The following is a 13,803-nucleotide window of genomic DNA, read 5'->3' as shown; positions in this document are numbered from 1 at the left end:
TCTACTACAGGAACATGAATGTTTTTTACGTTGTAGCACTTTCTGTATATCTGATGATTTCATTGGGGGGAAAAAAAAGACATTTTGCAAAGTTAACCTAAAGATGATGATGAGCATACCTCAAAATTTGGATGTTCACTTTGGCTAAGCATAGAAAATTTGTTAGTAAAACTACCAAAATGTTCATATGGAAATCTCATTGGAGAAGACTTTCTTGTAGTGTTTCTAGTGCTTCTTGATTCAACTTGTTTTGATAAATGGTGAGAGTGACATTCTACTATCACCCCAACCCACATCAGGAAATGCAAAAACTTATAATTTTTATGGTTCAGCAAATGTTTGTGAATAAACACAGCTTTGGTCTGTTTTGAGGTTTGAGCTATGGTTCTCGATTGAATGCTATTTTTTCCTTTATAATTTTGTACCAGCAAGAAGCATTTCATAGTCACTGATTCTTATTACAATGAATGGAAAGGGTTCTTTCCTTAAAACAACCCACTAATTAACTGCCTTTTGAATACTCTTTTTTAGATAAATAAACATAGGTGAAACTATGGAAGGGGCCTCAATCCAAAAATCTCATTTTGTTTTTGTAATCAATTTCAGAAACACTTTGTTTCATTTAGACAGCTAGCTAACTTGTGCTGTCTAAAAACAATCATTTGCACCTATAATTATGCCCACAGTGTATAATGGGCACAATATTATAGACTTTTTAAAAAATGTATCCCGATTTATGCTGAGCTGTTTTTATATAAATATTTGCACACAATATATAGAGTTGTGTAAGAATCTGAAAAATCATACTATAGCTTTCAAAAAAGGTGGTAAAATACTATATGTATGAGATATATGCACTAACAACACTTAAAATGATTTTAGGTAATGATACAATCTTTCCAAATAATCTTTCATAGGTAATATTACTTGGGTATTAGCAGTGTTCTCTATATCCTGCAAATATTGACATAGTGTTATTTAGTTACTACAGCAGATGACCAGTTAAGTGTGACCATTATTAAAGCTTGTGGGTTGTTTTTTAATTAAGCATTGCCTAGACTGCAGCCATGCCACCTTGTGATGTGATTTGTTAGCTCTCACAAGCAGAACAAGCTTGAGCTAGAAAATTACTAAGCCATGAAACTTACAAGGGGTCCCTAGAGTAGAGCACCAGGAAGTGGTGTGGTGGTAATGTATCACTAAAAGCATTCTTCCTCTAACAGAATGCATTTATCCCATTGTTGCTGATTATCAAAATGTACGTGTGTAAAATTGAAGCTTTTCCTCTTTTCTTCCTAACGGATACATTTGGAGATGCCACATCAGAATCACTTCCATGGGAGTTTATTGTAAAATCTCAACCAGTGAATGTGATGTCACTGAATAAATTGGATAGGAGGAAGTAAAGGAAGCATGTGATAAAGAAAGAAGAAAATAATAATTCTTTGTATGTATCCAGATTTGTACATCGCATCGGTCAACAAAATAACTCAGCACTGCACCTTTCATTATATAAACTGTGGCAATTCTGGTAAAAAATATGCCAAAGCGGTTATGGTTTTATTTGGGTTTAGAGGTCAAATTGGAAGGAAACACATTGAATGAGAGGTTAGCTGGACCCTTCTGAAGTGTTACTGAACTGGTTTAGGATTAGTGTCTAGATCACCCACTAACAGCAGAAGCATAGTAGAAGTCAATGGAGGAACTATAGCCCGTACTCTGTGTAATGATAGCAGTCTAAACCTTGGCGGAGCAGGCAGCTGCCTTTTACGTTAGCCTGGAGTCTTCATTTTGTTTTCAAATTCAACTTCATATACAATGTACTACAGTAATCAAGTATGTAGCACTGCACAACTATCATTAAAATATCCCAGGACATTTAAAACTTCTGGGAGCACATCTCTTGTGGTAGAACACAGGATCTAAAAGCCCCACTTTACTGTCACATCTGAGATTTTGTAATAGAATGTAATGAAGTATCTGAAGCCTTTTTTACTCACACAATATGGACTTCAGACTATCTTTCTCAAATTTAATCTTTGAGATGGATTTGTTGTGCACTTGTAAATTCTAGTCAAATCCCTCATGAGATTTCCCTGTAAGCCATTTTCTCTGTACTCATAAATATTTTCTGGCAAAATTTGCATTCATCCCGAGTAATCTATTTCCCTTCATTGTGCTCCCCTTGAAGACAGTGAAGTTTTTTGCATTCTGTGTGAATTATGGCTGGAATCCACAATGTATCTCCTTACCAAACTTCAAACTCAGTGCAATCAACCCTCTTCAAAACAGTCTTATGATGGATTCATTTGATAGAGCTACAGCGCATCTTCTAAACAGGGCACAGCATGGTAACTCATTATAGTTTCCAAGCTTTTACTGACACGATGTGGCAAAGATAAGAACAGCAGTCACTTTGAATTGAGTTCCTTTTAGATCTTGTTTCTTTTTGTAAAATCAAAACTAAAACAGAGCAAAAAAAAATTGCAAGGGAGATTCGAGTGGAGTAGCACTGAGATGTTTACAGATTGGGTAGGATTGTGGTTTCAAAGGGAACTTCTCTCATTTACTTATTCCTTTTCCTACCTTTTTTCTCTCCTTTTTGAATCTCATCTCCTCTTGTCTTTTTTCCCCCATCTGAAACTCTCTTCCCTCTCCACTTTCTCTGTCTCTCTCAACTTTTTCTTTTACACTGCAATATGTCTAGGGCTGTTTGAAAGGCTTGTATATAACATTAAATCATGGTTTGTTCAGGGATCCTTTTATTGTTTCAATCATCATCAGGGATCCTAGTTTTGCATGATAAAAAACTCTAAATTATCTGATTAAAAAAACCCCATAAAAAGTCCATGTTTTTCTGCAATTAAAATGAAATGCTTAACTTTAGTTTCCCTGGCCAGAGTATCTATAGTGTGACAAAGTTCCTCCTTTATCTTGGTGGGTCCTGCGCTTATTGGCAGATTTTCTTGCCTCAGAGATTCACCATATGGGTTGGGGAACAGCCCAGAGACCTTCCCCTCTGGAAGAACCCACACTCCAGGTCAACTAGGAGGTTTGGGGGGAACCCGGGCCCACCCTCTACTCCGGGTTCCAGCCCAGGGCCCTGTGGACTGCAGCTGTCTATAGTACCTCCTGTAACAGCTGCATGACAGCTACAACTCCCTAGGCTACTTCCCCATGGCCTCCTCCAAACACCTTCCTTAGTCTCACCACCGGACCTTCCTCCTGGTGTCAAGTAACACTTGTGCTCCTCAGTCCTCCAGCAGTACACCCTCTCAGCTCCTTGCACCTCTTGCTCCCAGCTCCTCACACCACAAACTGAAGTGGCTCCATTTTAAAGCCCCGGTGCCCTGATTAGCCTGCCTTAATTGATTCTAGCAGCTTCTTCTTAATTGACTCCAGGTGTCCTAATTAGCCTGCCTGCCTTAACTGGTTCTAGCAGGTTCCTGATTACTCTAGTGCAGCCCCTGCTCTGGTCACTCAGGGAACAGAAAACTACTCATCCAGTGACCAGTATATTTGCCCTCTACCAGACTCCTTTACCCCAGTGGTCTGGGTCTGTCACAATAGGTATAAGTTGAAGAGAATGTTTTATTGATATACAGTAGAACCCCATTTATCTGAGCTTCCATTATCCTGCTTTCCGTATTAACCAAACCACCTGCTGCCTGCGTACTAACCCCCCCACACACACCTCCCTTCACATCTTAAAATAAGGGATAGATTATCCCAATTTTGATTAGCAGATCTGATCCTGGTCCTAATTCGATTGAATAAATGAGGCTCCACTGTAAATTTAAAGCACATTCAAAAATCAACCTCAAGAGGAGGTTGCACGCATTGAATAAATGTAAATTCCAGTAAAATTTAGTGAATAGTCAATATATGTTTTTATTGTTTCACAAAATGTAAAAATGAAAGATTCTCTGTAAAAATGCAAATTCCATGTTTTCCTATGGCAAATAGATTTCTAGGATCCTTGATCATCATCAGCCAAAGTCCAAACAAGTTTGGTAGAATTGGATGGATTCTTATTGCATAGCTGGTGCCCCCGTCTCCCCAAACAGGACTCTTCCAAATCTTCACTCATCTACAGGCCTCATATTCCTTTCATCTTCGTACTATGTGGCTTGGTGCTCTGTGCCCCTACCTAGAGATTGCTCTCCCAGAGGCTTCAGGGAGGCCGGATGGTCACTTTGTCTGTCTTGTACTTTGGGGTTGCTACAGAGTAAGATCCATTCTCTTCCAACTCCAGAATCCTCGGGGACAGAAGCCACTGCTTTCCCCACCCCACTCCCCAATTGGGAGGGGTGACAAAGATATACCCTCTCAGCTGTACAGCCAGCTGTACACTGCAGTAAGGTCAGATAGCATTACCTAATTCATACCATTCTAGCTTTGAAGTTTCCAAGGGCTTCACTTCCCTAGCATACTACTTTGAGGATTATATGGGTGCTCAGTGCCCCAGTCTCCTTGTAGATCTGGCTGCAGTGGAAGTGGGAAGAAGTTCCCCTATCTATTGGTTAGAGCCTGTTCAGTGGCATACTGATATTCCTTTTCGCCTCCCCAGACAAATATTTGTTGGACTGTAAGGCAGAGGCTCTTTCCTGGTAGCCGCACTGAAGCTGTAAGATGGCTGGAGACTCTACCCAGCACTCCTTGAAGACCTTGGGCATGGCAGATACCAAGAATGGGGGGAGGCAGTGTACCTGATACACTTATTAAAGCAGTCAAATTCAGTAAGAAGTAATCTAGAATCCCAGTGCTCAGATTAATGTGCTGGGATCAGTCTTCTCCTCCAAATAGCAGGGTCCAGTTAATGTAACTCTCACAAGCAAAATCCTGGAGGGTATATGTGTCCAGACTTACTCTTCTCTGGGGCACATCTAACAGAGAACATCATCATACACTTGAGCAGGTGGGCAATGGCAGCATTTAGAACAGACACCAGTTTAGTGTATTGCTATGTAGATGTAATATATATATTTTTCCAGAGGCTTTTCATTACAACCTCCTGTCAGACATACTAGTTTCCTTTGCACATTTACAAGGGTAGGTTGTTGGGGATCTTGTTAATTATTATGGTAATGCCTGAAGGCTCCAGTCAGGGTCTCATCAGGCTAGACACCACACAAACATAGAAAGGAAGAGGATCTTTGCCCAAAGAACTTACAGGTTAAAAAGACAAGACAGACAAATAGACAAACAACTACTAATCAATTTGTCAGAAATTCGGCCCTTGTAGAGTGCAATTTCTCCCCACTTTGCTGGGTTACTTCTATTTTTGTTTAAGGGAAATAACAAAACGAAAGTAAAATTCATATAGCCTGGAGCAGAGGTTCACAATCTTTTTCTTTCTGAGCCCTCCTCCTCCCCCCAACATGCTATAAAACTCCCTGGCCCACCTGTGCCACAACAACTGGTTTTCTGCATATAAAAGCCAGGGCCGGCGTTAGGGGATAAGCAGGGCAATTGCCTGGTACCCCATGCCACAGGGCTCCCGTGAAGCTATGTTGCTCAGGGTTTGGCTTCAGTCCCGGGTGGCAGGGCTCAGAGCCCCAGGCTTCAGCCCCATCTGGTGGGACTTTGGCTTTCTGCCCTGGGCCCCAGCGTGTCTAACACTGGCCATGCTTGGAGGACCCTCTGAAACCTGCTTGCAGCCCTCCAGGCGGCCCCAGATTCCTGATTGAGAACCACTGACCTACAATACCTTGAGCCTCGGTGTTAACACCAGTTAATCTAAAGTGGTGTCAGCAACAATCTTATAAATTTGCATAATTTCTTTAGTGTGAATAAGGCTCATGAGAGAGCATAGTGTGCATTTGCCCTGTAACCTGTTGCATCTCCTTTGCCATAATCTTCATGGTTACCAGCTACAGATACCACAAATACATTGGTAGTATGGATCAACTGTTTTTAACCCTACTATTTTTACTTATTTTTGTAATTTAAATTACAAAATACTCTCACTCAAGACTGTGTTCTCCTTAAACCTGAGGTCTGAATGTGTGTTTTAGTGAGCTCAGGACCAGAGCTGTCTCCAGACTAAAACTTTGAAATCCTGCTTTGATTATTGGGAGAGTTCAGATTCAGATCTGCACTTCTCATCTAGCTAATATATCTAAATTGGACCAAACACTGAATCCCTGAAATTAAGGAAAGTTTGGATCCAGCTTGAGATTTGAAGACATGACCCATCTCTGCTCAAGACAGAAGGACATTCTGTGACCAAAGGATTAATACATTTGCGGTGGTGGTAAAATTGTTGAGGTGGTGGATTGGGGACTGTAGGAGTCAGTTTTAAAAGAGGGAATGGAAATCTTTTTAACACTTGAGAAATCAAAAATATTCAGAAACCCAGTCTCTTAGGGTTTTATGTCCTAGGTTATTACACAAAGCTATTTTTTCTCAAGCTGGTTTCCACAACCTCAATTTTTATTTTGCTAGCTTACTGATTTATTGATTTACTGCACTCAGATGTAGTCAGAGTGATTTACCTGGTTTATAAAGCTTTACAGTTTGGATCAATAGGAAAAACAAACTAATTTCTGGGAGCCTTATACTGTATAAAATTTACTGCATGCTGTTGTACCTGTAATAACATAAATAAAATAAACTGATCTACAGATCAAACCAACAATTCCTAAATTCTAGTCGGTGGAGAATTGATTGGTCACGTGACTTTGGCTCCTCCTTGTTTCTAGCTATTTCTCCATGCTTCCAGGCTGTTCATTATAAATGAAAATTAACTGTCCCTACATATTTATTTTATTTGACATATTTAAAACCTTCAGAAAATGTTTCTGCATCCTCCGATTACTAGTTGCTCCTGTAAAGTGTTGTCCCATTGAAGTGTTCCTTCCACATGTTGTTTCAAATATACTAACCCTTCTTTGCAAATTCAGTTTGTATTGCAGTGTGGAAGAACCATCACATGCGGACAGTTACCAACTACTTCATAGTAAACCTCTCCCTGGCTGATGTTCTTGTCACAATCACTTGTCTTCCAGCCACGTTAGTAGTGGATATCACAGAAACTTGGTTCTTTGGGCAGACCCTCTGCAAGGCGATCCCCTATTTACAGGTATTGTTCTCCATACCACTGTTGTTGTCAAAAAGGAACAGTATAGTAGAATCTGCTTAATTGGGATTTGTGACATTGTGATTTAAAAGCTACTCCACTTTCAATGTCCAACTACATAACATTAAATAAAATACTTTGCTGAATAAATATTATTCTCAGTATTTTTTCTCTTTTTTTTAGGCAATAAACACACAGGGACAGATTCTGTGATTCTCTTCACCTTGTGTAGTCATTTACATCAATGCAAAGTGGACATAAAATATTAAAATATCAGAACAGTGATATTTTGTGCCCACTTTGCATGGACATAATGACTACCCAAGGTGCCGGGTGACAGAGCATCTGGCCCTCTGTAGTTAGAAAGTGGAGTTCAGAATTCCATACGCCTTACTATGTGCTATGTAGAAATAGCCAAACGTCCCTATGGGCAGCGGAAATTGCTCATACTCTCCCAGTTAAGCATCAGTTATTGCCATTCACAATTATTAAGTTAAATCAATTCTGAGGCCCTTTTCAGTGAAGTGATTAACAACTGTGCCTTCCTTTTCTCATCAGACTAAATGGCCAATGGGACATTCCAGTATGGTAAATCTTTGGTCCTTTTCACTGGTGTAAATCCAAAGTAACTCAATGGAAATTTAGGTTTACAGTGGTGTAACTGAGATCAGAATCAAGCCCTCTAGTGCACACAGCATTCCAAAGGGTGCAGCACGGGCCATAGTATTGGTCATGTATAATAGTACCATGAATTGATCCATGGATATGTGTTGCCCTCTGCTCCACTGCATAGAATCAAAATTGCCCAACTTATTTCAGAGCCCACAACATTGCTACATGAGATTGTTGTTGGTACTTTAACTGTTGGCCTGCACCTGGTTTGGAAGACCCCACTGAATGCAGAAAGGACGTGAAACTGTCACCCAGTGTATTGAGCGGAAGAAAATGAGCAATTGTTTATTGTTTGTAGCCAGTGGAAAAATCCAATGATCCTATTTTTATCAACTACAAATGGATTATTTTTTATGTGACTGTGATTGCCCATTGCCTTTGTGAAAATTGGGAAGACACAATGAAGATACAGGTTCATAGCACATCAAGCGAGATAATATCTCCTACAAAGCAAGATGTAGCTAGTGGGTTTAAAGCTTTACTTTCATATTGCAAAAATATACACTTTTACAAATAATGCTTTCAAAGTATAAGACAGATGAGTTTATTCTTATGAGGCCTGATTCTGCCACACTTATTCAAACTGAGTGGTCTGTGAGTTGTCCTGTTGATTCCAATGGGATTACACACAGATTAATGTACTTCTGAAAATGAGTTAGGCTGGCAGACTCAGGCCTATATTAATTTTGTGACAAGTGATATAAAAAGGGATTTGTTTTTCTTGGAAGAATCACTGTCCAACAGCCCCTGATCATGGGATATCAACTCTAAATAGATTTCTGATGGTGTTGAAAATATAAATTGTATTCAAGGTTAAAAATCAGAAAAGTTTACACAATGTTTCCTTGTTTCCTTAGACTGTGTCAGTCTCTGTGTCTGTACTAACACTTAGCTGCATCGCTTTGGATCGCTGGTATGCAATTTGTCACCCTTTGATGTTTAAAAGCACAGCCAAGAGGGCAAGGAATAGCATTATCGTTATCTGGATTGTGTCCTGCATTATAATGATTCCTCAGGCTATTGTTATGGAGTGCAGCAGTATGTTCCCAGGATTAGCTAACAAAACTATCTTATTCACAGTTTGTGATGAGCAGTGGGGAGGTAAGTGTGTTATTGATCATAAGAATGGAACTTATACTGCCAGGAGATAATGAAAATAGCTTGGCATGTTAATATACAGTAGGGCTGTATCCGCATATCGCAATGCTTTAAGCTCTTTCTTAATTATATGGTGGTTCTTGAAACTACTGGTTTTTAGAAACAGTTACATTCCATCTTCCTCTGCCTTGCTAATGTTCAAAGTAAATTGGAAGCCAAGTTCAAATGGATGTGCAATAAGAGGCTCTCTGTGTCTTGGCCATGTTAATGTTCCCCATTGGAACAAATGTTCCCATCCTGTAATGCTTATCTTTATATAACTCTTATTGATCAAAGGAAGGTAGAAGTGTACAAGGACTGCAGAAATCAGGCCTGCAGAATTTATCTCCAGAGAATAGACCGTTGGTCCATTTTCCTGGGATTCTGACTTTTGCAGTTGTCTGCATTATATAAATTCCTCAGAAATCTCCCAGAATTACAATTCAAATTGCATACAACTACAGAATTTATAAACCTGCCAGCAATATAGGAAGCAGTTTATTCCACAGTTTGGAATTTGGCCTGGACAGCATTACTAACGTTATTTGGAAAATATGATCTATTACAAATGATTGCATCCAAAAAGTATAAATCAGTCCTTCCAGATTACTCTTGCACTGAGCAGTGTTGGAATTTGGGCTACTTTCATGTAGTCCAACTTCCTGTTGCAGTTAGTCCTGGCCACTTCCTGGAACTATTGTGGTTCAACTCTGGTGGGCCCTGAAATAATTCCAGCACTAATAGTGCATGTGAGTTGCGCACTGAGACTCTGACACTGTATACAGTCACTACCATAATAATACAATTATTCACACTTGGGAAAGTAATGGCAGGATTGCCAAGACATAGCTAAAATAAACTTGGTTAACATCTTCAAGTCAGATTAAAATACAATCAGATTGTCTCTCAAGGTTGTAATTTTTTTTAAAAAGTCGTCCATCACTGTGATCAGTTTTGTTACATTGTAATCAGATTGTGTTTTCATGTATTATTGTAATTGGTTACTTTAAGCAACATTGGGCCTTAACTGATGAGGGCTCTTTGATGTGATGTTTTGAAGGTTCCATCTTGGTCCTGGTGTAATAATTGAGCCTAATTGTAAACTCAAATTGTAAAAAGTGTGTAACAATTCATAAGATATCACAGTAACCTATAACAATAAATGTTAATGGAAAAGGTACAAAAGGATGTCTCAAAGACTGGATTAGACTAGACCACCGGTGGGCAACCTGCAGCCCACGGACTGCATGCAGCCCATCAGGATAAGCTGATTGTGGGGCACAAGACATTTTGCTGACATTGACCATCTGCAGGCATGGCCCCCTACAGCTCCCAGAGGCCACGGTTCGCCATTCCTGGCCAATGGGAGCTGTGGGAAGTGGTGACCTGGAGGGATGTGCTGGCCGCCACTTCCCGCAGCTCCCATTGTGGGGGGCCGTGCCTGCAGATGGTCAATGTCAGCAAAATGTTTTGTGGCCCACAATCAATCAGCTTATTCTGATGGGTCGCAGGTTGCTCACCACTGGTCTAGACAGAAAAGTCTTTTAATATAACCCAGGGAGTGTATTAAAATCATGCCAGTGTAAGCCAAATGTGGAACTGATAATTAATAAACCAAAGTTGGAATGTAGGAAATTAGGCCTAACTGGTGGACAAAATAATATGGGGCTATTCTACCCATCACTCCCTTTGGAGTCCTAAAAAAAAAGACTTTGGTGGATGAATAACAAGCTGTTTAATAGCAACTATTGGCTGAAGGACAAGTAAACTAGAATAGCAAGCTTTACCATTATGGCTGCCACCCCCACCATCTCCTGGGACCCATGTAACATAGTTGAACCTTTATTGTCCTAATTCTGAAAAATGTCCTAACTAGACCAGGCCAAAGAGAGAGACCCAGATGACATCATGACCTCCACTGGCTCCAGCTAAATCCCAACCGCCACCTGGAATGCAGGATTTTGTCATCCTTCCCCCTTGTGTGTCCATTTCCTTCCCCACCTTATTTCTTCTCTTTCCTTCCCCTCTCTGCATTCTGGCTGGGAAGTGTGTAGTTTAGTTGGCCAAGACTGCATATTGTGCAACACTGCTGTAATCCTGTGACCAAAAAGATGCCTAGAAGCAATGCCCTAAATAACACAATACTGTTATAAGTTGGCCAAGTCAGGATGGGATTTTAGCAACAACAGCAATGACAGCTCCAGCGCATCTCAACTAACTTCTTCCCTTTCCCCCACAAGGACAGTTGTTACCATCTTTAACACCAAAGACTCTCAGATAGAGGTGGAGGTGTTTCATGTTCCTTATGAACATTTTCTACAGCTAAAGGGAAGAGGGAACAAGGGGCACTGCTAAAATAAAAGCCTTATTCAACACTTTACATTTAATGTTTGCCATGGTACTAAGCAGACTGAGGTCTCTGTATACCAAATCCTGCACCTTGTTTGAAACTGTTTAATGTTGGACAGTGGCAGGGTCAAGTTAACACCTCTGACTCTTTGGGCCCATTCATTCCATCAAAATTAATTCAGTGGTCCCCCTCTCTCGTGTATGCAGGGCCATTGGAGGGCCATGGTGTTTTCAGTATGTTGATGATACCAACTCCAGTTCTCTATCTCTTCCAACCCTGCCATTTCTCTTCAATTCCTTTGCCAGAGGGGCAGAGATGAGAGCTGGCTGGCTCAATCCAGATAAAACTGCAGTGAGTTTCATAGGAGGAGGGAAACGTCAGCAGATGTGGCATGAATGATACCAGCACTTTTAACTGAGGGAGCACGCTTGTCGTTTGTTACTAGCTTTCTCCATCTGAGGACATTTTTGGAAATATTCATCTCCCCTGGAGATCCTAATTGTTGCTTATAATTGCAGACCTGACTATCATAATCCATGACTTTGGCTCTTCAAGTTTAGATCCACACGTTAAATCAACCCAGAAATAGAAAATGATAAAAAAAAATGCAGCAGCTCAATAATTATCTAGGGTATCTTGCCAGCAGCACGTAATTCTGTGTTCCAGGATCTGCACTGGCAGCCTGTTGGTTTCTAAGAGAAATGTAAAGTGTTGATATTAATCTGTAGGGCCCTAAATGGCTCGGGAGCAGCCTACTCTAGAGACTGCTTCTCACCCCATGCCTGGCTGCTGCGCTGCAGATGTAATCCACAGAGACCCGTGAGCTGCAGCCCCCTCAGTAGAAATGATAGGGAGCTGCCTGGAGAGCATTCTCCAAAAAGGGCCTCATAGTATGTAATTAACTTCCTCCTTTGGTCCAAAATATCCAGAATCTGCTGACCTCCGTGGTATGTTCCAAAGCCTGCCACATTTCATAGGCTTGGAGAAAGGTAGGAAGGGACTTGACAATGGCTGGTACTTGTGCATAGAACAAGGTTTGGTTTGTGTCGAATAATTTCTGATAGTTGTTTTCAGGTTTGGGGTGAGGGGAAGTTGCTATCTTTATTTCTTATGCGATTGTACTGTTAATGATGTCAAAGGTGCCTCATCTCCAAAACAGGTATTTTATTCTGGGTATAAAATATAAAACGTGCCTGGAAGTTTTTTGAAACCAGAAGCTTTTTTCATTCCACCTAAAGATCACACAATCCTAGTTTGTACTGCTGTCTTTTCCATGAAATTATACATCTAACCATAGGACATTCACTTCCATCAAACAGAAGTCATACACAAGTGAAATTTGATGATGTCATCTCAGTGCTAATTAGTCTACTGGCAAACAGTAGATACAACTAAAATAATAATCCTCTCACTGCTCTATTTTGGTCAGCACCTTCCCACAATGGCTTGAACTCCTTCACAATGGACAATGAGTGGCAACCTCTATTAATAGATCTCTGTGTGTGCCTATTGGAGTATTGCTAGTAACTGCAAGGGCCGCAGTAGCTCAGCCTCTGTCAACATCCAAGTTCTTTCTAATTGCTTCGGGCTTTCCCTCCAGAAAAAGAGGAACATTCACGGCCAACTCTAGGCTGAGGATTTTTCAGGCCTAGCCCAGACTAATAATAATAATTTATTTGGGAATGTAAAAGAGTCCCACCTATGAACTGTGTGGAGTCACTTAAGGAACCTGTTTTGACCATGGATTTTATAACAGTCCATAGTTACCATATGATGAATGTGATGATAAAGACCCACAGTTAAAGAAATGTAAATTAAAATGACTCCAACATGTGTCCAAATCAGCTAACCACACTCTTTTGGTGCTGTTGATAAAAAAGGTTAGCAGCCAATGTTAGCTAACCAACCCCCCTCCAAGCACTCAAGAGCATATGGAGAGAATCCTCTCTGACACTGCATGGGTGAAGGGAAGACTTTGGGTTCCTTTTCCTCCTAGGTTACTCGCAGTACAGGGCAGCATTCTGCCCTCCAAATCTGAACACTGTAACAAAATGGGAAGTCACTAGATGGCACTATTAAAGATAAGTTATAAATTCTGTTTTATCTGAATGTTTAGCAGTTAACACTTAAAATAAATGCTTATTGTCAGCTGTGGTGCAGGGTTTGGGGTTTTGTTTGTTGATTCTGCGAATTGTCCAGTAAAGCTTGTTCCCTGGCTAAGCCCTCTCAAATTAACTTTCTCAGCGGCTGCCTACTGTAATGTAAAACATTGCTTTACATGGGGCAGCATCAAGAAGTTTGCTAGAATTCTGATGTCCAAAATGAAATTGGCAAAAATGAATCTGAGGAGTGGAAAAGTTCCAGCAGCATCCACAGCTTGTTTTCAAAGGACCCTGAAATGCAAAAATGAGGAGGAAAAATAATGTTACATGTTGATATGGATTGAAGAGAGAGGTTTATATATGTGTAAGTGTGTGTGTACACACACACACACACACACACACGCATGCACGCAACTTGGCCATGTCAGCTGAGGGCACACCTCTGTCACTGATCTGCTGCA

General features: G+C 40.5%; 1 protein-coding gene across 1 annotated transcript in view; it reads left to right on the top strand.

Annotated features, from left to right (window-relative positions):
* HCRTR2 (hypocretin receptor 2) overlaps positions 1-13,803 on the top strand; it is a 61,193-nt gene that overhangs the window by 25,732 nt on the left and 21,658 nt on the right. Inside the window, exons 2-3 of the mRNA XM_034767019.1 lie at positions 6,906-7,084; positions 8,611-8,854. Of these exons, the coding sequence (XP_034622910.1) occupies positions 6,906-7,084; positions 8,611-8,854 (423 nt within the window). The remainder of the gene's footprint in view (positions 1-6,905; positions 7,085-8,610; positions 8,855-13,803) is intronic.

This window comes from Trachemys scripta, chromosome 3 (genome assembly GCF_013100865.1).
Source record: "Trachemys scripta elegans isolate TJP31775 chromosome 3, CAS_Tse_1.0, whole genome shotgun sequence".
Taxonomy (NCBI): Eukaryota; Metazoa; Chordata; order Testudines; family Emydidae; genus Trachemys; species Trachemys scripta.
Note: the sequence above shows the minus strand (reverse complement) of the source record. Positions and strands in the feature narration are given on the sequence as shown.